Source organism: Heptranchias perlo, chromosome 23 (assembly GCF_035084215.1).
Source record: "Heptranchias perlo isolate sHepPer1 chromosome 23, sHepPer1.hap1, whole genome shotgun sequence".
Taxonomy (NCBI): domain Eukaryota; kingdom Metazoa; phylum Chordata; class Chondrichthyes; order Hexanchiformes; family Hexanchidae; genus Heptranchias; species Heptranchias perlo.
The window spans coordinates 10,935,684-10,962,672 of NC_090347.1; the positions used below are offsets into that span (position 1 = coordinate 10,935,684).

Sequence of the window (26,989 nt, forward strand, 5' to 3'; positions counted from 1 at the left end):
ATTGATATTTTCTAAGTGTCCTGTTATCACATCCTTTATAATAGACTGTAGCATTTTCCCTAATACTGATGTTAAGCTAACCAGTCTGTAGTTCCCTGTTTTCTCTCTCCCTCCTTTTTTAAATAGTGGGGCTACATTTGCCACCCTCCAATCTGCAGGAACTGTTCCATAATCTGTAGAATTTTGGAAGATGACAACTAATGCATCCACTATTTCTATGGCTACCTCTTTTAGTACTTTAGGATGCAGATTATCAGGTCCTGGGGATTTATCGGCTTTCAGTCCCATTAATTTCTCCAGCACTATTTTTTTACTAATACTAATTTCCTTTAATTCCTCCTTCTCACTAATCCCTTGGTTCCCTAGCATTTCTGGGAAGTTATTTGTGTCCTCTTCCGTGAAGACAGAACCAAAGTATTTGTTTAATTGCTCTGCCATTTCCCTTTTCCCCATTATAAATCTTCCTGTTTCTGACTGTAAGGGACCTACATTTGTCTTCACTAATCTTTTTCTTTTTACATACTTGTAAGAACTCGCTAAGTAAAAAAAAAATTCCTCATGTGGCCCCCTGGTTCTTTTGCCAATCACCTTAAATCTGCGACCTCTGGTTACCGACCCTTCTCTTTATTTACTCCATCAAAATCTTCCCTTAACTTTGCTCTGCTTTAAGGGGTGGGTACAACCCCAGATTAATTTGAGCTGCTGCAGGTCACTAGTCTTATTAAACACAGCTCGATTTAGAGGGGTCTGCGATGAAAGTGACTTGCAGCGTGAGTTCACTGTTAAACCACTGACTCTCTTGTATTTCTGCTGCTCATGGCCAGCCCTGCCTTGCCTTGCTCGCTGTTGACTCTGTTCAGGTGCTATCACATGATTCTCCAGTCTCTCCACCCCCCTCCTTGCGCTATTATCATTCTCTCTCACTCACTCGGCGTGTTGACGTGTCCTGGGAGTCTGCAGTGTGATCCGGGAACTGCTTTAAAGAGAGTTTTTTCCCCTCCCTCCTCATCTCAGCTGACTCGGTTCTTTTCACCCCCCTCCCCTTCCCCAAAAAAAATATAACAGGAAAGCCAATTTTTCCCCCTCCCTCCCCGCAGTAACGAGATGGAAGGGAATGTGTACGGCGCAGCCAAAGCGGGCGGAGCGTTTGACTTAATCAACTTTCTGCAACAGCCGCACACTATCGCACGGATCGTAAGCTGGGTGAGTTGGAGAAGACGGGTGGTTGATGTTTTTTTTAAAAATTGCTGGGGAGGGCAGACAAGTTTTTCTTGTGGTTTTAAATGGTATTTTCCCTGCATCATTTGTCAATTTCTGGAGCTGCTAACATTGCATAAACAAAAAGTCAGAGGGATCTCTCCTTCTCTGATCCTTTAAATAGGATAATAAATAAAATAGCTGGTCGCACGTTGTCGTGTTTTTAAATTTTTGCATTGTGAAATTCTGTTTATTTTGCTTTGCGTTCAGGCCCAGAATAGGGCCGTATCCGTGTTTCTCCAGCCGTCCTCCTCATTCCCCAAACCACTTCCGCATCATTTGGAATTGGGGAATCACATGCCCCGCGATCTCGCGTTTCAGCTTTAAACCCAAGAGCAGCGTTAAAAGCGAGACCATCCTGGAAAGTACAAATCTTGCTGTGTAATTGTAGGGAGGACACTTTCTTTTTTTTAAAAAAAATGTTTCTTTTTGAGAAAAAGCCTCACTGTAAACATTCTGTCACAATTCAAAACCAGGGTCATTTACCAATGAGTTTTTCTTGAAAGAATAAAGATGCAGCCAACTCTTATAACTGTTATGCTGTGATATTCCAGAAATAAACTCAGTTTTATGCCAGAAACATGGCTGCTGTCCGTAGTGTGATATCATCCGTCCACCAACTGCCTGGACTGACCTCCCAGTTACATGGAGCTGAAAAATGTGTTTTTTTTAAAGGAGAGAAGCCCAAATTTTTGTTCTACAAAAAGTCTTATTGCTAATTTCATAGGCAGTGATGTCTTGAAGTTTCATCTGTCTTTTTAAAGAGGCTGTGTGACCCAGCACTGTTACAAAGTGTGACTCAAGGCAGTTAGCCCAGGGTGTTACACACCTGTTTAATATGGATGAATGATATGGCACCTTTTTATGGGTTATTATTTGGGGGTTGTGAGGAGTCATTATTAAACTCTAAAATTACAATGGTAACTTTTATGTGGTTTGATTGGCCTCTGAACTTTAGTAGAATGTTGTCCCTTGCCCTGATTTTTTTTTAGCCCTGTTCACTTACTTCCTGGGTATAACTGGTTCAAGGTAAATACAATGAGTGGCAATTATTGGCAAATTATGGAAATCTGAAATAAAAACAGAAAATGCTAGAAATACATAGCAATCTGTAAAGAGAAATGACAGGCTAGTGATACAGGAACGTTAGACTTCATCAGAAGTCTGAGCTGTGCCACTGCCTGTTTCTCATGCTTTGTGTTTCAGTTTGACATCTTTTAAAAAAAAAATGTCAATATCCTGTCTTCCACTAGCCTGTCTGTTGCCTAACTTAGTGCTCTTTGTCTATAATTACATGTGACATTCCCTAATACAACTTTACATCTTTTTTTCTTATTTAGTTTTAATTCTCTGCTCCTCCATCTTTTGACATCTTTCTAATTATTTTCTACCTGAACTTGTGTCTCTGTCAACCCTTTGTTACTTTCTCACCCCATTAGCTGTTAGCTCCCTTTTTCTTCTTTATAGCTCCATTGCTGCAAAGGGAAATAACTCATCACTTTTTCTGGTTTCCAGATCACTGTTTCTATTTCCCTACCCTAGTCCAGGTCCTTGGGCTTGTTCCCTTATTTAAAAGCAGTTGGTATGATACTGATGTTCTGCCAGTAGAGGTGATTACCCTATTTACTAAATACAACAGGTATTAATTTACAAGGCACCTGGGGTAGAATCGCATTACTGAACCAGTCCTTTCCCCTGATCGTGGAGTGCGATGAATGAATGGCTGGTTTCAGGACTGACTGGTATTTCTGCAGGATCGCCGTGATATTATACAACAATGTTCTAAAAGGGAAGTCTTTGAAATAAAGAAATTGGAAGATGTAGGATGCCTGCATATAGACCACACCTCAAAACCTGAGTCCTTCTCTTTCCCCCCGCCCTGAGGAAAAACATTGTTGACTCATATATAGGATGCACCCCCAAGTTCAACTAATTTTTTTTGTTTTAGAAATGCAGCCTATTCGTCAGTTAATACAACAGTTGAATTTCACTTTTTTCACCAGGTTTTGGGTAAATGGAAACTGAACTCTGTTTAAACTGAAACTGATAACTTAACAGTCATTAGGAAAGGTTCCAGCAGAGTAATGCTGTTAGTACAGGATGGCACTTGAAGCTTAATCAGCTTTTGAAACCATGTAGGTCTTAGTGAGAAACGATGATGTTAAGAACAGGAAGTGTTTTCTGTTGTAACCAATTTTCCGCACTGCACGGTTTCGCCACAATGGCCCAGCTCTTTGTTACACAGTTGAAAGGTTAAACTGTATATTCTGTTGCTTACTCGCAGTGTAAGATGTCTTAAAACCGAGGTTATTGTGTGTGATTGAATCTTTGCTTCTCAGTGCAGTATAATGTATGAATGTAAAGAATCTTACAACACCAGGTTATAGTCCAACAATTTTATTTGAAAATCACAAGCTTTCGGAGGCTTTCTCCTTCGTCAGGTGAATGTTGGCTACTATCCAGTATAACGTAGACGGTGGCTGCTGTCTGAGTGGACATGATGCCTGTCTTCAGTTGACAATGTGAACATGTTGACAGTCAAGCTCTGAGCTTTCTCCCCTCCGCTTCTGAGGGCGGTGATACTAGGGTGCTGTTCCACAAATGTTCGCAACCCTCCAATACTTCACCCAAGTAGCCATTTTTCACATGGCCCTGGACAGTGAGGGCTGACTGACTACTTATTGCTGTGCATCAGACCCTCCATATGTGTACACTGGTCAGTGGATAGTGATCAAGAATGAAAATCCCGATCGACTTATTACTAACCCCCCTGAGCTCCCAACCCAGGGACACTGGAGTCAGTTGTAGCAGTCTCACTGCTGCCCCAGCTGAGATCAGCCAATTCAACACAACCCAGGTATTGGACCTGTTGTAAAGTTAACTCAACTGGTTTCTTGCTGGAACTGCTGTTGTATTTGCCTCCACCTTGCTCTATTGTTGAATGAGGGTGAACCATCTGATACAGACAGAGAGAGAGAGAGAGAGATGGGGAATATGTGGCTGGAGGTGCTGGGACTCAGTACAAACTGCCATTAGTGGCAGGAACGTTACTTTCTGCCATGAGAGAAATTACAATTCTTACCAGTTGTAACTTTATTATTTTTTATGGTCACTTGTAGTTTATAAAGAGTGCTGAGAATGTTGCTTATTTTTCTTATGTTTCTCCATAATTAGATGTTTTCTGTGGTGATGTCTCACACTTGCACTATTCCCTGTCTGTGAGGCTGGTCTCCAGTGTTGTTACTCTTGATGCAGGAGATGGGAGTGAGCAGGGCGGAGTGATTCACCTCCCCCCCCCCCCCCCCCCTGCCCATTCCTTGCCTTTAGGCCTCGGCTAGGTTTTGAGGTTGCCATATCTTGTTGGATGCTCACGTTTCTTTCAGTAAGAAGAATAGGCTGTATTCTCTGTCTAGAGGCAAAGAATAGACTAGCAAACTAGTCCGAGCTGCCACAAGTCCCCACTTGCATCTTCCGTTCCTCTAAAGCCAGACTTCTTGACTGTTGCTCCCCCCACTCCACTATTGATGGCCACTCATTTAAGCCACTACGCTCCTGCGCTCTAGAACTCCCGACCTAGTTCCTTCCGCCTGGTTACTTCCCTTCCTGCTTTTAAAATCCTCAAAACTCTTCTCTTCAAACATGCATTTGGCCTCCAAACTCAGTACGCTGCACTTTTCCCCTCCTGTTTTGCTCTCCTAATGTTAAGGGTTTTGAGCTGTCTTGCGCGCGAAGAGCAATATAGCAATGTAAGTTGTTAATTTGTTTGGGACTTGGAAATTTCCATTGAAGTTTCCAAGGGTAAAATTTGACTATTGGCCCATAAATTGTATGTAATGACTTCAATAAGTATACACATTGTAACACAAATTTAAATTGCTTTACACTACATAATCAGAAACCAAATCTCTCCTTCCCATCCCCCCTCAAAAAAATGTAAGAAAGAACTTGCAGTTATATTGCACCTTCTATGACCTCAGGACAAAGCAAAATGCTTCACAGCCAATGAAGTACTTTTGAAGTGTATTCACTGTTGCAATGTGGGGAAAAGGTAACCAATTTGCGCGCCAGGATACTGAAAGAACTCCCCTGTTCTTCTTCAAATAAGTGTCATGGGCTCTTTTAAGTCCATCTGAGAGGGCGGAAAGAGCCTCTGTTTAACACCTCATCTGAAAGACTGCACCTCTGACAGAGCAGCACTCCCTCAGTTCTGCCTGAAGTGTCAGCCTAGATTTTGTGCTCAAGTTTCTGGAATGGGGCTTGAAACCACAACCTTTTGACTCAGAAGGAAGAGTGCTACCACTGAGCCATGGCTGGCACTTAACAATTTGAGATCATCTGTTGTGATTCTGCCTGATACTGACATACTCTGGTTCCAGTATGAGCTGTGTCATATAATGTTCCACAAGTATTTTTAATGCCTTATTTGCTCATCTGCCAACCCCCCAACCTATATTGCATGTTGCTGCTACTGTTCAAAACAGCATCTCCCTCAACCTTTATTCTCATCAGCGTGCTTAAATGTTGTGTGCTTAACCACAGCAGGTGGAAGGGGAGCAGAAGGGAGAATTACACACACAAGTCAGTCCACTTGTCACTTTCTGCTATGGCTTTCGTACCCTGTTGTAACCCTCCACTATTATGGTTGTGTAGGCTTTCTTCTTTACTTTATAGTAAAGGTGATTTAATTGGGGATCAAGTAAAGTGTCCAGTTCTCACTCCATCATAAAATGTATATATAACCTCCAGTGTTTGGCCTGTATTCGATGTTATTGGAATGCAAGCACCATGTGTGTTTCTGTATGTCACTATAAACAGTCAATAAGAGAGTGCTGGGAGAGCTGTGTAAACAGATACAGGCAGATGTCATGTGGCCTGCACGTTGTTCAAATTCAAATGTAGGTTCGTGTCTGTGAATAACAAATGAGATGAAAACAAAAACTGAATGCTGCTAATGAGCCGTGATCTGCTTGGAAATGTTGAGCTGTAATTATTTTCTGGCCAAGGGCTCACTCGCTCCATGGCTGTTCAGCGGTGGATAAAGACTGTCGCTTTAGGGCTTCAGGTAACCTCGCGGATCTCGAGAAAGCTCTGGTTAACAATGCCATTTGAACCATCAGATTAACTTACAGTCTTGTAGTCTGCCTGTCTATAACTTTTCATAATGCACATTACTGTCTCAAAATTGAAGCATCTGACTTTGCATTGAGTGAGGACTTTGAAGCAGTTGTCACATGAGTTGCAGTCGGTTATAATAGAATTACTTACAGGAATGAAGTTAAATTCTAAAGGAATTAGATCCCAGTCTTTACACAACTTGCCAATTAGTACGGTCTAATTCTGTAAGTGATGTCCTGGTTAAGGTTCTTTTTAAGCTGTTTCAAACTGTCCAATTATTCTAAACATTTCATGTAATTCCAACATTATTCTTGAGCTGTGCATTTTGCAGATTTGTAATGAGTTACAAACTGAGTTCCTTTTTAAATGTATAAAATGTAATGTTATTTTGGCCCAAATATTTCCCCTATTTCCTCTCCTCTATAAAGGTTCAATCAAACTTATTGGTGGGGTAGGATCCATAGGTACCAGCAGCCCTGCAGTACTATATCCCATTGACAATTCTTCATACATGAGCATAGGTAGTAACTGCAGGCTGGCTATCTGACCATGGGGGGCATCAAGGCTGAGCTAGTCCTGCTTTCACCCCATGTCCATAGATGTGCATATTACAGCTGATTGTACAGTGTAAAAATCACAAGCAAGAGCATTAAACATGAGCCATCCATTTCACCCAGAAATGACCATATTTTATAATATAACTTTGGTATAAAAGTAAAGAAGGAAAGATTTGCATTTCTATGGCGCCATTCATGGCCTCAGGATGTCCCAAAGTGCTTTACAGCCAATGAAGTACTTTTGAAGTGTAGTCACTGTTGTAATGTAGGGTGAGGTACACTGCTGTTCTTATTTAAACAGATTTTCTGACTGACTAACCTAAATCAACCATTTTCTATCAGAAGTGTATTTATGAGAGCTGCATAGTACATACTGAGAATGGGAGAGGAGGGAGCTCAAGACTTCCACTGCCCTGTACAATTTGGTGAGCAACTGACGAACTCATTCACAAGCCCTTGATACTAATTTGGGATTAAATGGCAACTGTGAAAATGCAATTTTGATTGAGAGTAACTTCTTTGGGACAACAACAACAACTTGCATTTATACAACGCCTTTAACATAGTAAAATGTCCCAAGGCGCTTCACAGGAGCGATTATCAAACAAAATTTGACACCGAGCCATATAAGGAGATATTAGGACAGGTGACCAAAAGCTTGGTCAAGCAGGTAGGTTTTTGGGAGCGTCTTAAAGGCGAGGGAGGGAGAGAGAGAGAGAGAGAGAGGTAGGTAGGTTTAGGGAGGGAATTCCTGAGCTTAGGGCCTAGGCAACTGAAGGCACGGCCACCAATGATGGAGCGATGAAAATTGGGGATGTGCAAGAGGCAAGAATTGGAGGAGCGCAGAGATCTCGGTGGGTTTACAGAGATAGGGAGGGGTGAGGCCATGGAGGAATTTGAAAACGAGGATAAGAATTTTAAAATTGAGGCATTCCCGGACTGGGAGCCAATGTAGGTCAGCGAGCACTGGGGTGATGGGTGAACAGGACTTGGTGCGAGTTAGGATATGGGCAGCAGAGTTTTGGATGAGCTCAAGTTTATGGAGGTAACAAAGGCATGGATGAGGGTTTCAGCAGCAGATGAGCTGAGGCAGGGCGGAGACGGACGATGTTACAAAACCCCTGAAGCTCGTAAAGCTGTGTGTCATGGTGAATATTTTTGATTTATTTTGACTCTCAACAATTTTTAGATGTGACATTCTGATCTGTAGCTGTAAGAGTGGGATTGTACCATCCATCACCAGTATATGTATTGTCTGTCTTGTGTGTTGCATTGGTTATAAAGCACTTTGGGACATGCTGAGGTTGTGGAAGGCACTATATAAATGCAAGTCTTTTTTGCATAATTTTTCTTGTATTTTTGTTTCTTCCAGATCTTCTCAATAATCGTGTTTGGTTGCATCACCAGCGAGGGTTACATCAATCCGTTTCAAAGTTCAAAACTGCAATGCATCTTCAATCAGAATGTGGATGCCTGCAACTATGGTGTAGGAATCGGTGTGATTGCGTTTCTGATCTGCATGATATTCTTTGCTCTTGATGTCTATTTCCCTCAGATCAGCAATGTTATCCAACGCAAGCACATCGTTGTGGCTGACCTTGGATTTTCAGGTAGTGAGACTGCAATAAAATGTGGGCTGTAAGCAATAGGAAAAGCTTTCTGTAACATTGTTTCTTTGTCAAGGCCAGGTTTCACTATGTTAATGGCTAGGGCTGCCTCATACAGTTAACTTATGATTGTATCCACACTGAATGATTAATTATTGTTTGTTTACCCAATGATAATTAGGACTTGAAAACTTAAATATGTCAATGTGTATACAAGTCTCATATTATATGAAAAGCCAATGAATAAAACCTTGGGACCCAACAGTCCCACGTGATTTAAAGATAGGATAGTTTCTCCCATAATAACTGAATTGGTTAGTGCAGTTTGTAACTGAGCCACACAGTCCAGGAAGATTTAGGTTTTATCCCTGGTCTGTGCTGAGTTACTGGAACTGATTTCAGTGGTGCTGCTACACTGGGCCTTGCTGTCCTTGGACAAGGGAGAGGAGGAAAAGTACTAGCTAGGGTTCCAGGACTGATCGCTATCTAGTGATTCCGTGTGTGCGTGTGCGCGCGTGTCCCTCCCTCCTCTGCGCTGTGTGTGTGTGTGTGTGTGTGTGTGTGTGTCCCTCCCTCCTCTGCGCTGTGTGTGTGTGTGTGTCCCTCCCTCCTCTGCGCTGTGTGTGTGTGTGTGTCCCTCCCTCCTCTGCGCTGTGTGTGTGTGTGTGTCCCTCCCTCCTCTGCGCTGTGTGTGTGTGTCCCTCCCTCCTCTGCGCTGTGTGTCCGTGTGTGTGTGTGTGTGTGTGTGTGTGTCCCTCCCTGTGTGTGTGTGTGTGTGTGTGTGTGTGTGTCCCTCCCTCCGCGCTGTGTATGTGTGTGTGTCCCTCCCTCCGCGCTGTGTATGTGTGTGTGTCCCTCCCCCCTCTGCGCTGTGTGTGTGTGTGTGTGTGTGTGTGTGTGTGTCCCTCCCCCCTCTGCGCTGTGTGTGTGTGTCCCTCCCTCCTCTGCGCTGTGTGTGTGTGTGTGTCCCTCCCCCCTCTGCGCTGTGTGTGTGTGTGTGTGTGTGTGTGTGTGTGTGTGTGTCCCTCCCCCCTCTGCGCTGTGTGTGTGTGTCCCTCCCTCCTCTGCGCTGTGTGTGTGTGTGTGTCCCTCCCCCCTCTGCGCTGTGTGTGTGTGTGTGTCCCTCCCCCCTCTGCGCTGTGTGTGTGTGTGTCCCTCCCCCCTCTGCGCTGTGTGTGTGTGTGTGTGTCCCTCCCCCCTCTGCGCTGTGTGTGTGTGTGTGTGTCCCTCCCCCCTCTGCGCTGTGTGTGTGTGTGTGTGTCCCTCCCTCCTCTGCGCTGTGTGTGTGTGTGTCCCTCCCCCCTCTGCGCTGTGTGTGTGTGTGTGTCCCTCCCCCCTCTGCGCTGTGTGTGTGTGTGTGTCCCTCCCCCCTCTGCGCTGTGTGTGTGTGTGTGTCCCTCCCCCCTCTGCGCTGTGTGTGTGTGTGTGTCCCTCCCCCCTCTGCGCTGTGTGTGTGTGTGTCCCTCCCCCCTCTGCGCTGTGTGTGTGTGTGTGTCCCTCCCCCCTCTGCGCTGTGTGTGTGTGTGTCCCTCCCCCCTCTGCGCTGTGTGTGTGTGTGTGTGTGTCCCTCCCTCCTCTGCGCTGTGTGTGTGTGTGTCCCTCCCTCCTCTGCGCTGTGTGTGTGTGTGTGTCCCTCCCCCCTCTGCGCTGTGTGTGTGTGTGTCCCTCCCTCCTCTGCGCTATGTGTGTGTGTCCCTCCCTCCTCTGCGCTGTGTGTGTGTGTGTGTCCCTCCCTCCTCTGCGCTGTGTGTGTGTCCCTCCCCCCTCTGCGCTGTGTGTGTGTGTGTGTCCCTCCCCCCTCTGCGCTGTGTGTGTGTGTCCCTCCCTCCTCTGCGCTATGTGTGTGTGTCCCTCCCTCCTCTGCGCTGTATGTGTGTGTGTCCCTCCCTCCTCTGCGCTGTGTGTGTGTGTGTCCCTCCCCCCTCTGCGCTGTGTGTGTGTGTCCCTCCCTCCTCTGCGCTGTGTGTGTGTGTGTGTCCCTCCCTCCTCTGCGCTGTGTGTGTGTGTGTCCCTCCCTCCTCTGCGCTGTGTGTGTGTGTGTGTCCCTCCCTCCTCTGCGCTGTGTGTGTGTGTGTGTCCCTCCCTCCTCTGCGCTGTGTGTGTGTGTCCCTCCCTCCTCTGCGCTGTGTGTGTGTGTGTGTCCCTCCCCCCTCTGCGCTGTGTGTGTGTGTGTGTCCCTCCCCCCTCTGCGCTGTGTGTGTGTGTGTGTCCCTCCCTCCTCTGCGCTGTGTGTGTGTGTGTCCCTCCCTCCTCTGCGCTGTGTGTGTGTGTGTGTCCCTCCCCCCTCTGCGCTGTGTGTGTGTGTGTGTCCCTCCCTCCTCTGCGCTGTGTGTGTGTGTGTCCCTCCCTCCTCTGCGCTGTGTGTGTGTGTGTCCCTCCCCCCTCTGCGCTGTGTGTGTGTGTGTGTGTGTGTGTGTGTGTGTCCCTCCCTCCTCTGCGCTGTGTGTGTGTGTGTCCCTCCCTCCTCTGCGCTGTGTGTGTGTGTGTGTGTGTGTGTGTGTGTGTCCCTCCCTCCTCTGCGCTGTGTGTGTGTGTGTCCCTCCCTCCTCTGCGCTGTGTGTGTGTGTCCCTCCCTCCTCTGCGCTGTGTGTGTGTGTGTGTGTGTCCCTCCCCCCTCTGCGCTGTGTGTGTGTGTGTGTCCCTCCCTCCTCTGCGCTGTGTGTGTGTGTGTGTGTGTGTGTGTGTGTGTGTGTGTGTGTGTCCCTCCCTCCTCTGCGCTGTGTGTGTGTGTCCCTCCCTCCTCTGCGCTGTGTGTGTGTGTCCCTCCCCCCTCTGCGCTGTGTGTGTGTGTGTGTGTGTCCCTCCCTCCTCTGCGCTGTGTGTGTGTGTGTCCCTCCCTCCTCTGCGCTGTGTGTGTGTGTGTGTGTGTGTGTCCCTCCCTCCTCTGCGCTGTGTGTGTGTGTGTCCCTCCCCCCTCTGCGCTGTGTGTGTGTGTGTCCCTCCCTCCTCTGCGCTGTGTGTGTGTGTCCCTCCCCCCTCTGCGCTGTGTGTGTGTGTGTGTCCCTCCCTCCTCTGCGCTGTGTGTGTGTGTGTCCCTCCCTCCTCTGCGCTGTGTGTGTGTGTGTGTCCCTCCCCCCTCTGCGCTGTGTGTGTGTGTGTGTGTGTGTGTGTGTGTGTGTCCCTCCCCCCTCTGCGCTGTGTGTGTGTGTGTCCCTCCCTCCTCTGCGCTGTGTGTGTGTGTGTGTGTGTGTGTGTCCCTCCCTCCTCTGCGCTGTGTGTGTGTGTGTCCCTCCCCCCTCTGCGCTGTGTGTGTGTGTGTGTGTGTGTGTGTGTGTGTGTCCCTCCCTCCTCTGCGCTGTGTGTGTGTGTGTGTGTGTGTGTGTGTGTCCCTCCCTCCTCTGCGCTGTGTGTGTGTGTGTGTGTGTGTGTGTGTGTGTCCCTCCCTCCTCTGCGCTGTGTGTGTGTGTGTGTGTGTGTGTCCCTCCCTCCTCTGCGCTGTGTGTGTGTGTGTCCCTCCCTCCTCTGCGCTGTGTGTGTGTGTGTGTGTGTGTCCCTCCCCCCTCTGCGCTGTGTGTGTGTGTGTGTGTGTGTGTGTGTGTGTCCCTCCCTCCTCTGCGCTGTGTGTGTGTGTGTCCCTCCCTCCTCTGCGCTGTGTGTGTGTGTGTGTGTGTGTGTCCCTCCCTCCTCTGCGCTGTGTGTGTGTCCCTCCCTCCTCTGCGCTGTGTGTGTGTGTGTCCCTCCCTCCTCTGCGCTGTGTGTGTGTGTGTGTCCCTCCCCCCTCTGCGCTGTGTGTGTGTGTGTCCCTCCCTCCTCTGCGCTGTGTGTGTGTGTGTGTGTGTGTGTGTGTGTGTGTGTGTCCCTCCCTCCTCTGCGCTGTGTGTGTGTGTGTGTGTGTCCCTCCCTCCTCTGCGCTGTGTGTGTGTGTGTGTGTGTGTCCCTCCCTCCTCTGCGCTGTGTGTGTGTGTGTCCCTCCCTCCTCTGCGCTGTGTGTGTGTGTGTGTCCCTCCCTCCTCTGCGCTGTGTGTGTGTCCCTCCCCCCTCTGCGCTGTGTGTGTGTGTGTGTGTGTCCCTCCCTCCTCTGCGCTGTGTGTGTGTGTGTGTGTGTCCCTCCCTCCTCTGCGCTGTGTGTGTGTCCCTCCCCCCTCTGCGCTGTGTGTGTGTGTGTGTCCCTCCCTCCTCTGCGCTGTGTGTGTGTCCCTCCCTCCTCTGCGCTGTGTGTGTGTGTCCCTCCCCCCTCTGCGCTGTGTGTGTGTGTGTGTCCCTCCCTCCTCTGCGCTGTGTGTGTGTCCCTCCCTCCTCTGCGCTGTGTGTGTGTGTGTCCCTCCCTCCTCTGCGCTGTGTGTGTGTGTGTCCCTCCCTCCTCTGCGCTGTGTGTGTGTGTGTGTCCCTCCCTCCTCTGCGCTGTGTGTGTGTCCCTCCCTCCTCTGCGCTGTGTGTGTGTGTCCCTCCCCCCTCTGCGCTGTGTGTGTGTGTGTCCCTCCCTCCTCTGCGCTGTGTGTGTGTGTGTGTGTGTGTGTGTCCCTCCCTCCTCTGCGCTGTGTGTGTGTGTGTCCCTCCCTCCTCTGCGCTGTGTGTGTGTGTGTCCCTCCCTCCTCTGCGCTGTGTGTGTGTGTCCCTCCCTCCTCTGCGCTGTGTGTGTGTGTGTCCCTCCCTCCTCTGCGCTGTGTGTGTGTGTGTCCCTCCCTCCTCTGCGCTGTGTGTGTGTGTGTCCCTCCCTCCTCTGCGCTGTGTGTGTGTGTGTCCCTCCCTCCTCTGCGCTGTGTGTGTGTGTGTCCCTCCCTCCTCTGCGCTGTGTGTGTGTGTGTCCCTCCCTCCTCTGCGCTGTGTGTGTGTGTCCCTCCCTCCTCTGCGCTGTGTGTGTGTGTGTCCCTCCCCCCTCTGCGCTGTGTGTGTGTGTGTGTGTGTGTGTGTGTGTCCCTCCCTCCTCTGCGCTGTGTGTGTGTGTGTCCCTCCCTCCTCTGCGCTGTGTGTGTGTGTGTGTGTGTGTGTGTGTGTGTGTGTGTGTCCCTCCCCCCTCTGCGCTGTGTGTGTGTGTGTGTCCCTCCCTCCTCTGCGCTGTGTGTGTGTGTGTCCCTCCCTCCTCTGCGCTGTGTGTGTGTGTCCCTCCCCCCTCTGCGCTGTGTGTGTGTGTGTGTGTCCCTCCCTCCTCTGCGCTGTGTGTGTGTGTGTGTGTGTGTGTGTGTGTCCCTCCCTCCTCTGCGCTGTGTGTGTGTGTGTCCCTCCCTCCTCTGCGCTGTGTGTGTGTGTCCCTCCCTCCTCTGCGCTGTGTGTGTGTGTGTGTCCCTCCCTCCTCTGCGCTGTGTGTGTGTGTGTGTGTGTGTGTGTGTGTGTGTGTGTGTGTGTGTGTATGTGTGTGTGTCCCTCCCCCCTCTGCGCTGTGTGTGTGTGTGTGTGTGTGTGTGTGTGTGTGTGTGTGTCCCTCCCCCCTCTGCGCTGTGTGTGTGTGTGTCCCTCCCTCCTCTGCGCTGTGTGTGTGTGTGTGTGTGTGTGTGTGTGTGTGTGTGTGTGTGTGTCCCTCCCTCCTCTGCGCTGTGTGTGTGTCCCTCCCTCCTCTGCGCTGTGTGTGTGTGTGTGTGTGTGTGTCCCTCCCTCCTCTGCGCTGTGTGTGTGTGTGTGTCCCTCCCTCCTCTGCGCTGTGTGTGTGTGTGTGTGTGTGTGTGTGTGTGTGTGTCCCTCCCTCCTCTGCGCTGTGTGTGTGTGTGTGTGTGTGTCCCTCCCTCCTCTGCGCTGTGTGTGTGTGTGTCCCTCCCCCCTCTGCGCTGTGTGTGTGTGTGTGTGTGTGTGTGTGTGTGTCCCTCCCTCCTCTGCGCTGTGTGTGTGTGTGTGTCCCTCCCCCCTCTGCGCTGTGTGTGTGTGTGTCCCTCCCTCCTCTGCGCTGTGTGTGTGTGTGTGTGTGTGTGTGTGTGTGTGTGTGTCCCTCCCTCCTCTGCGCTGTGTGTGTGTGTGTGTCCCTCCCTCCTCTGCGCTGTGTGTGTGTGTGTCCCTCCCTCCTCTGCGCTGTGTGTGTGTGTGTCCCTCCCTCCTCTGCGCTGTGTGTGTGTGTCCCTCCCTCCTCTGCGCTGTGTGTGTGTGTGTCCCTCCCTCCTCTGCGCTGTGTGTGTGTGTGTCCCTCCCTCCTCTGCGCTGTGTGTGTGTGTGTCCCTCCCTCCTCTGCGCTGTGTGTGTGTGTGTCCCTCCCTCCTCTGCGCTGTGTGTGTGTGTGTCCCTCCCTCCTCTGCGCTGTGTGTGTCTGTGTCCCTCCCTCCTCTGCGCTGTGTGTCTGTGTCCCTCCCTCCTCTGCGCTGTGTGTGTCCGCCTCCCTCCTCTGCGCTGTGTGTGTCCGCCTCCCTCCTCTGCGCTGTGTGTGTGTGTGTGTCCGCCTCCCTCCTCTGCGCTGTGTGTGTGTGTGTGTGTGTGTGTGTGTGTGTGTGTGTGTGTCCGCCTCCCTCCTCTGCGCTGTGTGTGTGTGTGTGTCCGCCTCCCTCGTCTGCGCTGTGTGTGTGTGTGTGTGTCCGCCTCCCTCGTCTGCGCTGTGTGTGTGTGTGTGTGTGCGTGTGCGCCTCCCTCCTCTGCGCTGTGTGCGTGTGCGCCTCCCTCCTCTGCGCTGTGTGCGTGTGCGCCTCCCTCCTCTGCGCTGTGCGTCCCTCCCTCCTCTGCGCTGTGTGTGTCCGGGATCAGACAGTGCCTGCAGAAGGCGAGAGGAAGCATGGGGGAGGGAAGGGGAGGAAGGAACAGTAAAATGTGACATTACTCACAGGCAGTCCAGCTCAATGTTAGATTTAAAATTCAAGTATTTTATGTATTTATTTACTCTTCCTTTTTCTCAGTTATTTGCATAATTTATAAAGCATTATTTTCTCTTTCTTCCCCTCCCCCACGGTGGATTTAATTGTTCTGATGTAACACTGTCCAGGGCAGTTTATCCCACCCTCGAGTCTCCAATGGTCAGTTGCCATACCCTGGACATGACTGACTGTTTCTGGTCACAAATGTCTGTGAAAATCGAAACATCCCCCCGTCATCCTCCTCTTCACCAGAAAGTATAGCCCAATGGTAATAAGCAAGGTGTAAACTCCTCATTCAGTATCAGTGCATCGGAGTGAATTGACTACCGCTGACCAGTGTGTTTTGTTCAATTTAAAATCCATTTGATGCCAATCCCCATTTTGTGAAATAGCATAAAAGGGTCACTGTCAAAATAATGTCTGCACTGCTGATTGTTTACGCTGGTTTGTGAGTAACTGCTCGCAGCAGTATAACCTGTCTTGTTGTTCTTGTAGTCCTCTGGACGTTCCTGTGGTTTGTTGGCTTTTGCTTCCTCACCAATCAGTGGGTGTCCACTATTCCTGTTCCAGTCATAGGGGCAGATACTGCCCGGGCAGTCATCGCCTTCTCCTTCTTCTCCATTTTCAGCTGGGTAAGTTGAAGACCCTGTCTGTACTGTGGTATTCTTGGAGTATATGAGTACAGGTGACTGTAAAGGATATGGTATGTTTATGTTAAAGGGACTCTGTCTTTATGGTGGGGGAGGAAATGTTTGGCAAAATAACTTTACAGTTGCTTGAAAAAAAGTAATGAAACAATTAAAACACGTTGTTGCAATTTGAAAAATCCACTGCCTATAATGGAACCAAGCCACACACAAGGTTTGATCCTTCAGCAAAAAAGGACCAAGAGATTGATTAAGAGGAGAAAAAGAGAGTATGAGAGTAAACTTGCAAGGAACATAATAGTGGACTGTAAAAGCTTCTACAAGTATGTAAAAAGAAAAAGATTAGTGAAGACAAATGTAGGTCCTTTACAGTCAGAAACAGGAGGATTTATAATGGGGAACAAAGAAATGGCAGAGCAATTAAACAAATACTTTGGTTCTGTCTTCACGGAAGAGGACACAAATAACTTCCCAGAAATGCTAGGGAACCAAGGTGAGAAGGAGGAATTAAAGGAAATTAGTATTAGTAAAAAAATAGTGCTGGAGAAATTAATGGGACTGAAAGCCGATAAATCCCCAGGACCTGATAATTTGCATCCCAGAGTACTAAAAGAGGTAGCCATAGAAATAGTGGATGCATTAGTTGTCATCTTCCAAAATTCTACAGATTATGGAATAGTTCCTGCAGATTGGAGGGTGGCAAATGTAACCCCACTATTTAAAAAAGGAGGGAGAGAGAAAACAGGGAATTACAGACCAGTTAGCCTAACATCAGTATTAGGGAAAATGCTACAGTCTATTATAAAGGATGTGATAACAGGACACTTAGAAAATATCAATGGGATTAGACAAAGTCAACGTGGATTTATGAAAGGGAAATCATGTTTGACAAACCTACTGGAGTTTTTTGAGGATGTAACTGGTAGAATAGATAAGGGAGAACCAGTGGATGTAGTTTATTTGGATTTTCAGAAGGCCTTTGATAAAGTCCCACATAATAGGTTAGTGTGCAAAATTAAAGCACATGGGATTGGGGGTAATATACTGGCATGGATTGAAAATTGGTTAACAGAGAGTAGGAATAAATGTGTCTTTTTCGGGGTGGCAGGCAGTGACCAGTGGGGTACCGCAGGGATTAGTGCTTGGGCCCCAGCTATTCACAATATATATCAATGATTTGGATGAGGGAACCAAATGTAATATTTCCAAGTTTGCTGACAACACAAAACTAAGTGGGATTGTGAGTTGTGAGGAGGATGCAAAGAGGCTTCAAGGCTATTTTACAAGTTGTGTGAATGGGCAGATACATGGCAGATGCAGTATAATGTGGATAAATGTGAAATTGTCCACTTTGGAAGGAAAAACAGAAAGGCAGAGTATTATTTAAATGGTGATAGATTGGGAAATGTTGATGTATACAAGGACACGCAGGTTCCTTTGTACCAGTCACTGAAAGCAAACATACAGATGCAGCAAGCAGTTGGAAGGCAAATGGTATGTTGGCTTTCATTGCAAGAGGATTTGAGTACAGGAGCAAGGATGTCTTACTGCAGTTATACAGGGCCTTGGTGAGACCACACCTGGAGTATTGTGTGCAGTTTTGGTCTCCTTACCTAAGAAAGGATATACTTGCCACAGAGGGAGTGCAGCGAAGGTTCACCAGACCGATTCCTGGGATGGCAGGACTGTCGTATGAGGAGAGATTGGGTCGACTTGGCCTGTATTCATTCAAGTTTCGAAGAATGAGAGGGGATCTCATTGAAACATGTAAAATTCTGACAGGGCTAGACAGACTGGATGCATGGAGGATGTTTTCCCTGGCTGCGGGGGGTCCAGAACGAGGGGTTACAGTCTCAGGATATGGGGGAGGACATTTAGGATTGAGATGAGGAGAAATTTCTTCACTGAGGGTGGTGAACCTGTGGAATTCTTTACCACAGAAGGCTGTGGAGGCCAAGTCACTGAATATATTTAAGAAGGAGCTAGATAGATTTCTGGACACAAAAGGCATCAAGGGGTATGGAGAGAGAGCAGGAATATGGTATTGAGATAGACGATCATCCATGATCATATTGAAAGGCGGAGCAGGCTCGAAGGGCCGAATGGCCTACTCCTGCTCCTATTTTCTATGTTTCTATCCCTGGCCTGTGCTGAGTTTGGGTGTCGCTGGGATAGGGATATGGAAAACTGGCCAGAGTTCTGCTCCCAATCGCTGTCCAATGCACACTTAAGGATGGTGGGTAAAGACAGCATCGGGGTGTGCTGTGATTTTTTTTTTCCCTCCTCCCCCCATGACTGAATAGCCCAAAGCTCCCAAGCCCATGGGATGGTACCCCACCATTATTAAGCACCTCCTGGATAGGGGGTGGGTTCCAGTCTAGTACCAGTTCATGTGAAATTGACAGGCAGGAAGAGACCAGCTGGTCCATCAAGCCTGCCCCACACAATGATGGCGGGAGCATCATGACTAAACACTTCCTTAACAACCCCCCCCACTCCCCAGCCATGTAATCTCCTGGGAGAGACAAAAAAACAGCAGTAACCTGCGATGATTTAAGTTTCAGTGCAAGTCTGACACCAAAATGGTAGCGTTTCCTTTCCAATTGATCCTCTGCTTCCTCTTTCCCTCAAAGATAAAGCTCTGTGCGCACTTTCATCCAGTTTAAAACCGGAGTTGACGCAATGGCGTGGATCGTCATTGATTTTAATGGGGGGGGGGCGGAGTTGTGATAATTAACTGCTCGATGTTTTTGGCGAGGGCAGTGACAGAATGACTTCTACCTCCCAGGAAAATATGGAGTGACATCGTTAATGACGTAAGTCACTTACTCCACAATTTCCTCTTCCTTTTACACTGTTGAAGGGTCCCTAAGTTGTAGCTGCGTCACTAAATGGTGCAAGTCCCCAGGCAAATCTGGGTCAATGTGAATGAAATGTACTCAACCTTGTGACCCAGCCTGATTTCCACCTGCCTCCACTCTGTCCCAGTGACAAGGTTGATGTCCTGTGGCCATAGTTTCAGATGAGATCAAAGCCTGCTAGTAAGCGTAACATGGAAGGTGAGTGAGGTGGTGCTGTTTAACGGTGTGTTTGATCTCTAGCAGCGTAACAACAGTCGCAGTCTGCGGTCACATTCCATCTCCTGTGGTAGAATGTAGCAAGCTCTGCTTGAAGGGGGAAGCGTAGGGAGAGTTCGCATATTTTGCTTCTGGCTGGGCACACTGCCGGTACTGCGTTTTCCTGGGATTGGGCAGTGGCAGATCGACTGCCAAGCTGGTCTGAAGTTGCTGCCCCCATTGAAGCTCCTCAGAGATGCAAAAAACTCTTTGGCCGTGTCGCGAGAGGGACCGGGCCAGAGGAGAGACTAAATGATGGTCCCTTGGGGAAGGAAATCTTAACACTTTTTTTTGATAAAGGTAACTAATATTATCATAACTAGATTTTTTTTTTTTTTACACACTGAGACAGCGGGGGAGCATTTTGAAGAAGAAAGTGCAGCTGCTGGGCACTGCATAAAATTGAAAACATGGGGCAAATGGAGTGTGCAGTTAAAGGAGTCAATTGTACGGCACAGCAAAATGGATCTACACTGCGTTGAAAGGTCTGCAGCACTAACCTAGGCTCAGCTGTAAGCCCCAGTATAGGTTTTAATGATACAGGGATGGCTTGTCTAGAATTTTGAATTCCTGGTCTTACTCTTGGCATTTCATTCCATTTAGGGATTGCTGGCTTGTTTTGCCTTCAAGAGGTATCGCATGGGCGCAGGGGACTTCTCCGAGAAGTACGTTGATCCGACGCACGATTACCCGTCGTATCCCAACGATGCTGAAAACTACCAGCAGCCGCCCTTTTCTAATACTGCCCAGCCAGACTCTGAGCAGTACAAGCCACCCACGTACTAAACCAAAGCGAGCAGCTCCCTGCAGCTCCTCGGGAGTGTGAGGCAAACTGAACCACACGGTGGTAAGCAGGAAAAGACGTTGTCTCTATACCAATCTTTTTTTCCAATTTCAGGGTGTGACTTTTTTTTCTCCCCTCTTTTCCCGCCCACCCCCCCCCCCTTTATCGGGCCTTCCTGCCCCCTGCGAAGCAGGTGGGCATTCTGCTGCCAGGCTTCCTCCAACACCACTGGTCACCAAGAGGTGTTTGTGTGAGAACCTGCTGGGTGGGCTTCCTCCCTTTGCCATTAAGGGAAGCGCTCAGCATCTCTCAGTAACAGCACAACTGAAAGGGGGAGGGAGCCTGTTGTACAGAGAAACTCTGACACAGCCCCTCCTCCTTCTTATCTCTTGCAAAAGCTAGCCTTTCAACACACAGTCCTATTCACCCAAACACAACTTGTTCCAAGCAAAGATTTCCAATGTCACCAAACCATTTCCCATTCACTCCAGGTGCACAGACTCTTTTGTTATTTTTGTGGCTATCATCATTCATGTTGATAACACGACATGATGCCAAAATCATTTTTTGGATGTTTTAGAACCAGCCTCTGACTTTGTGGTTGCCACTATCGAGGCAACCATTCTTATTCTTGTTCTTTTTAATTGACTGGGTTTAAGGGCAATTTCTACACTGAATATGTAACTCACAGGCTGCCACCACTTCATACTATATACATCGCCAAGCCTAACCTTCAAATGTTGGGAATGGGGTGTTCACCTCATAAAGTCGGCACATTTCCACTTGGGTTGCACCAGTTTTGGAACTCGTTGGCTCAGCGCAAGGTGACTCAGAGATCTGAGTTTGGCAAGGGTGCCATCAATAACAGCTCTTTTTAGGGAAAACCGAGACACCACAACCCTCCTACGGATGCAGTCTCACCAAGTGCCTTCAGCACTTGCCACCAAGCCAGCCATTTGAATTCCGCCCACCCGTAGATCCTCACTGCTTTTAGCATTGCCCGTCTGCACGGACCTTCCTCTGATACTGGAGAAGAGTTTCTTGAGCAGTGGCAGAAATGTGATTCTGTATTAGTTCACCAGACCACCATGCACTAAAATAGAAACCAGAAAATGTTGGAAACACTCAGCAGGTCAGGCAGCATCTGTAGAGAGAGGAACGGGGTTACCCTTTCAGGGCAATGACCTTTCATCGCCATGCACTGTTGCTTTAAAGTTGCATTTGAGCCGCTTGAGCAACTGCGCCAGGAAAATGCATGCAGTTGCTCCGTTATTGCTGAATGTGACCTGCAATATAAAGGGGGTGAACTTTGAATCAGTGGAATCGGCACATTTGCACAATATAAAGGGGGCCGTAGTTGAAACAAATTCTAGTAGGTGCAAGCACAAGATAAAACTTTCTATAATGCAGCGGCAATCAACACTAAATTAGTAAATCCCACTCCGAATAGTGCAGGAGGTGGAAATGCCACACTGGTGCTGAAGGGAATGATTTTGAGGTTGGGGTGTCAGGCCACTGTTGAAGGAGCTTTATTCTGCGTTAAACTTGGGTTATCCTTCATCTGTCATTGACCAAGGAGATCTCAGTACTTGATGTAAAAAAAGTGGAAGAGGGTTTCACACTCGTGGTGACATCCCTCAACATAACGGGCAGGAAAGAAAAAGCTTAACGCATTCAGTTTAACGGGGCATATATAGAAGTAAAGTGATTGGTAAATATTGCTTACCTTAAGCATGAGGGGCTATGAGATGATGGAAAACTTGCTTCTCTATATCTGAGTAGGTGCAGGTTTGTAAGAGTTAATGGGTGGTTGTGGCAGGTGTCTGGGATGGACAATGAGTGAAGTATATTGAATCTGTCCACTCTAACTTTTTAGTTACGACAATTTTTCAAAAAAAGTTGAATATGGTGGCAATATTGGAAGATAGATTTAAGGTAATAGTGACCTGGGTGCAGAGGTTTAGCTGAAATACTTTCTCCAATGAAGTGAAGTTTAGGTTTGCCCTTCAACAGCCCTTTATAAATCCATTGCCATTCCAAGTGAAGCATTTCAGTGCATTAAACTGTGTCCCACTCACTTTTGCTGCATGCGTTCTGATCAGAAACATTACAGCAGGTTTTTAAATTAATGGAGTGTGACTCTTTTTTGAGTTTTAAAATTGTTTGTTTTTGAGCTTGTTGAGATTTCTGACGTGCAGTCAGTAGTGAGTTGTGGGAGAATCCGTCCCTTTTTCCAGTTGTAACGGTGATCGCACTCATCGGTACCCAGTGTTTTTACCCAACGTAAAAGAATGCTAGCTGTAGATTCCGCTCATTTCACCGCTCTCCAGCCAAGACCATCGAGGCTAGAATTTCCACTGAGTTTTTCCCATGTCCCATCAACAGAAACTCCGTAGAAATGGCGTGAACGGCCATTTACACAGTTTCTCCTTGTTTCCCACTGATCTAATGCTAAAGTTGCAGCGGGAGTTTGGGAGAAATCTTGTGGAAAGTCCAGGAATGTATCTCTGCTATAAATATCACGAGGCCCTGCACTTTGAGCTTGCAAAACCAAGATTCCATTTAGTGTTCCCATACACTATAAATATTGGACCCAGAAATATCCTGCTAGATAATTTGGTAAAACTTGAAGCCTTTTTGAACTTCTAATGTCTGTACTCCATGCAATTGGACATGACCATTAGAAAGCCTGTAGAAATTGAGATAGAAGCCGTCCCAATTATTTAAATGATGTCGTCTATACACTCATTCCTATGAGATGTATCCCCAGTAAAAGAATCCTACTAGAATTAAAAACTTGAGAAATATCATATTACACAACTTTATGATCAATCCAAAAGTAAATGAAGCAGATTATTGGTCTGCACGTGTCCCTGTGTACTGTACATCTCTCAGGATTGAGTCCCTGTGCCCTCATATGCTGTATGTCCCTTGGGAATTGGTCCATGTGCCCCTATATGTTGTACATCCCTCGGGAATTGGTCCGTGTGCCCCATATGCTGTACATCCCTCAGGAATTGGTCTCCACTTGTCCTGTACATCCCTCAGGAATTGGTCTCCACTTGTCCTGTACATCCCTCAGGAATTGGTCTCCACTTGTCCTGTACATCCCTCAGGAATTGGTCTCCACTTGTCCTGTACATCCCTCAGGAATTGGTCTCCACTTGTCCTGTACATCCCTCAGGAATTGGTCTCCACTTGTCCTGTACATCCCTCAGGAATTGGTCTCCACTTGTCCTGTACATCCCTCAGGAATTGGTCTCCACTTGTCCTGTACGTCCCTCAGGAATTGGTCTCCGCGCGTCCCCCATGTCCTGTACGTCATTCGGAACACCGTAAGCCTTGATCAAAAATTGAACTGGCCTTTTGTTGCAAAAAGTTTAACACGTGTTGTGTGTTTTTTTTTGCTGGGATCTTTAAACCACCTTGACATCCACTGTTGGAGGTTCAGTTTGTCACATGCTACAGTAACCTGTTACTGCTTTTGTAAGAAGTGAGAACCTGCCAAAATACTCGCAGCACTGGATGTGAACTCATTGATATGTTGGGGATTTGTTTGTTTCACAGCTGGAACGTTTTTCTTAAAAGATTGAGTGCATGGATATGGTGCTTATTTTATGTTTTTTGATGTTGGTAGGGTATGTAAATGAGGAATGTGTACCTGCTGTACCTTTGTAGAATTACTGCAAGGAATTTGTAATTCTGCTGGACTCCTTGCAGTTTTGCAAGAAAGTGGTGACATGCTTATAGGCATCCTAACTATGCTGGATTCAAGATAACAGAAGTATTTGGTTTACAGGTGTGCAGCATAGATCCCAAGCTGAGCAAGCATAGTCCACACTGTAAGCACAGTTCAGATTAAAATAACCCATGGGAGAGTGACCTTAGGCAGAGGTGAAATGTTATGGTCGGGGGAAAATTGGCCAAACATTGTGCCGTATGAAGGTTGTGTGTGGAGGGGAATAGTAATGTCATTGGGGATCTGTTTTAGGTTGTTAGAATATAACCCATGGCTCTTTACATGCAATCTATCACCACGGCAGAGTAAAAAAGAACTGGAGATGGAATTTGAAGCTCATGACCTTTCCATTATTGAGGGGATGTTAAACCGAGGCCCCGTCTGCCCTCTCAAGGTGGAGGTAAAAGATCCCATGGCACTATTTCAAAGAAGAGCAGGGGAGTTCTTCCCGGTGTCCTGGCCAATATTTATCCCTCAACCAACATCACTAAAACAAATCATCTGGTCACTATCACATTGCTGTTAGTGGGACCTTGCTGCCGTGTTTCCCACATTACAACAGTGAGTACACTTCAAATGTACTTCATTGGCTGTAAAGCGCTTTGGGATGCCCTGAGGTTGCGAAAGGCACTATATAAAGCTTGCTTGCTTGCATTCTTTTATATTTCATCTGATCTATCTTTTGATCTAACACCATAATCAAATTGGGAGTTTTGGGTGCAGCGTGTGGGAGGCCTGAGGTGCTGGCGAGGAAAGACCTCTGTTGGTCTTCTGATGCTGGTGAAACCTGCCAGCTGTAGTATGTGTGGTGCACAGTCATGGTCTTGAGGTTTTCGTTTGCATTAAGAACAAAAGCTTGTTTGTCCACTGGCTATTTTCCATGGGTTAGATTGTCTGTCCCCCTCCCCCCTCACCCTCCCCCCCCCCCCCCCCTCCCCCCCAAGTGTGCTAGGAGAAAGAAGACTGGATCCATTGAACAGTCTGAATATTAAATGGAGCTTTCAACTGCCTTTATGTTCACTTGGCTGGCTGGACAATATATATTCATTAATGAAAAATATCAAATTCCTCAAGATTACACCACAGAATTACTGATCCACGTTTACCTTTAAAATTGTAGGCCCCAGGCTTCAATGGTTATTTGTGGACTGAACTTTTCCAAAATCATACATACTACTTATAAAAGCAGAAAATGCACAGCAGGTCTGTCAGCATCTAACTAGATATGTGTTAACGTTTTGTGTACACACACACACACACACACACACACACACACACACACACACTTTTTTTTTGAATGGGAGCGCTCCACAGCCTGAAATGGTTAGCTTGCCCCTTTTCTCTTTCCTGCTGTGTATTTCCTGTTTTTGCATGTGTACTTTTTGGTATTTAATCTCTACTCAGAAATATTTTTGTGCCAAGATGTCTTGCAAAAACATAAGGCCAACGGTAGGGACTTGGGGAAATGTATCTGTCCGGAGTGCAGATGCAACTTGGGCAGAATTACTGCTGCAAACAAGCTTCCTTCATGGCAGCCCTTGCAGCATTTGGAAGAGGCTATTGAGTTCTATGCATTGAAATGAAAATCTGCACAGCTTCTGGGATCCAGTAATGAGGATGGTGATAAGTTGTTACTTTAAGTTAGATTTTTTTTGTACCACTTTATATTCTGTAATTGTTTAATAGCTGAAATCACTTTTGTAAAAGAATTCTTTTGTATTCTTTATACTGTATAAACTACTGAAATGGGCCTTTTAAATTATAGGGAAATGTTACTTGGCTTTTGGTTCACTGTGGCATATACCGATTGAATGTAAAATATCAAATTGTAGTACGTTTGGGAACGATTGCACTGGGAATATGTTGTATAATTAACTAGATACTTGCTGTAAAGTGCCATTTGAAGTGATGATATCGGGGTCGTCCAGATCACTGACATTATTTCAGCGTTCAAGTTGAGGGGACTCCAGATTTCAGGCCAAATCTGCTTGCCAGCTGCAGGCTGTACCCCCACCCCCCAACCCTCCAATGCGACTTTACTGTGCTGTGCGGGATCGTGACTAGCTGGGCACGTGGGATAGATCGGACAGTCCATCCATTGTCTCAGTCGCAGAAGCACAGCATATGTCCTCGCTGCACTGTGGTGTGTGTACGGCGCCATAGGGCAGTACTAAAGTTAGTGCCAGTTGTCAGTTTTTGATATATCAGTGTTCGAGTGTGAGGTATCTGCTGTGTAAGTATTTCACCTGCAGCAGGCTCCTGCCTGTCCTAAATGGACACTTTTCCTTCTGTCTTAATATTTATGCACTGTTCAGTAGAAGTGAAAACTATTGAGCTGCCACCTGCTAATGCAATCAGCACTAGCAAAATGGGCCTTTATTTAAACAACGAGAATCTCCCAGGTTATTTCTCCTACTTAAATATGATCCACAATGCTATATCCAAGAGTTGACCTCTTGTAGTTTAACCCAACGTTGAGCAGAACGTTGTGTTCGGTCCAGTCATTGCTCTGTACAAATGCCCTATATTTGACTCGTTATTTATAGCAGCTGAAGAGTTGCCAAGTGGTGAAAGTCCGGTTCCCTTAGTTTCTGGGGAAGTGTTGTGGCTATGTGGCTCGTTTTGTTTTTCAGTTGGAGGGCTCTGTGGTTTTTCTTCATTGTAAAATGAACGATAGGTCTGGGTTCCCTGCTTCTGATCACTATCCAGTGAACCCCCCCCACCCCTGCTGAAAATTACACTTGCTTGGGCATTGGGTGAGGAGAGGATCAGACTAGCTTGTGATGTGCTCAGAATAACTTGCCAAAACCCGTGGAATTTAACGGGGGGCGGGGGGGGGGAGAATTTTTTTAAAAATTAATTCATTTTGTGATGGAAGAGCTTAGTATTTTAATGTGGTTTGTTGCTGAGGGAACGTGGACAGCAAAGGATGGTGTTTAGTAAAGAATGACCTTTATTTCAAAATCACCTGGGCTGTACATTTAACTAACATACTGCTTCCACAACAATGCCTCTGAACCAAAGATTTTTTAATTTACTATAGCCGACATTGGAGAAACTGGTCTGGATCTTTAACGTATTTGCCTTGGCTCTTGCGGTGTACCTTCAAATGTCCTTTGATCGTTAATATTGATTGTATTGGAGCTTACGTAGCAATGTAGCATTCTCTGCAACTGTTCGGACTGAGGTTTTCATATTAAGCACACAAAATGGTTATTGATCACGGAGTGTTCAATCCGCTATACAAATAAACACTTTTTTGAAAGTAGTGCCTGGTGTTGCTGACTTTTTATTTTCTGTGTTGTCGCTAATTTGAATTATTTGTGTGCATAGATTTTGGGAACATTGGTCCTTCGGCTGACACCATCGATGTCATTGTGGCAATTATATAGCAGATACTTTATGCTTGTCTGTATGAATGTGGCGTTTATCCTGTGATAAATTACTGTGTGGCTTCCATTTC

General features: G+C 47.2%; 1 protein-coding gene across 1 annotated transcript; it reads left to right on the forward strand.

The window, feature by feature from the left end:
- The first annotated feature begins 903 nt into the window (after positions 1-903).
- On the forward strand, positions 904-26,794 carry LOC137341088 (synaptogyrin-2-like). The gene is made up of 4 exons (XM_068004001.1): positions 904-1,203; positions 8,302-8,539; positions 15,736-15,872; positions 19,607-26,794. Exons 1-4 carry the CDS (start codon positions 1,105-1,107, stop codon positions 19,787-19,789), a joined length of 657 nt encoding a protein of 218 aa, XP_067860102.1. The 5' UTR covers positions 904-1,104; the 3' UTR covers positions 19,790-26,794.
- The last annotated feature ends 195 nt before the right edge of the window (positions 26,795-26,989 follow it).

What these genes read in the sequence shown, in the direction of transcription:
- LOC137341088 (XM_068004001.1), top strand. Translation starts at nt 1,105, where the DNA reads ATGGAAGGGAATGTGTACGGCGCAGCCAAAGCGGGCGGAGCGTTTGAC. An exon ending in GGCTGACCTTGGATTTTCAG is followed by an intron (nt 8,540 to 15,735) that starts GTAGTGAGACTG and finishes TTGTTCTTGTAG; the next exon opens with TCCTCTGGACGTTCCTGTGG. An exon ending in TCTTCTCCATTTTCAGCTGG is followed by an intron (nt 15,873 to 19,606) that starts GTAAGTTGAAGA and finishes CATTCCATTTAG; the next exon opens with GGATTGCTGGCTTGTTTTGC.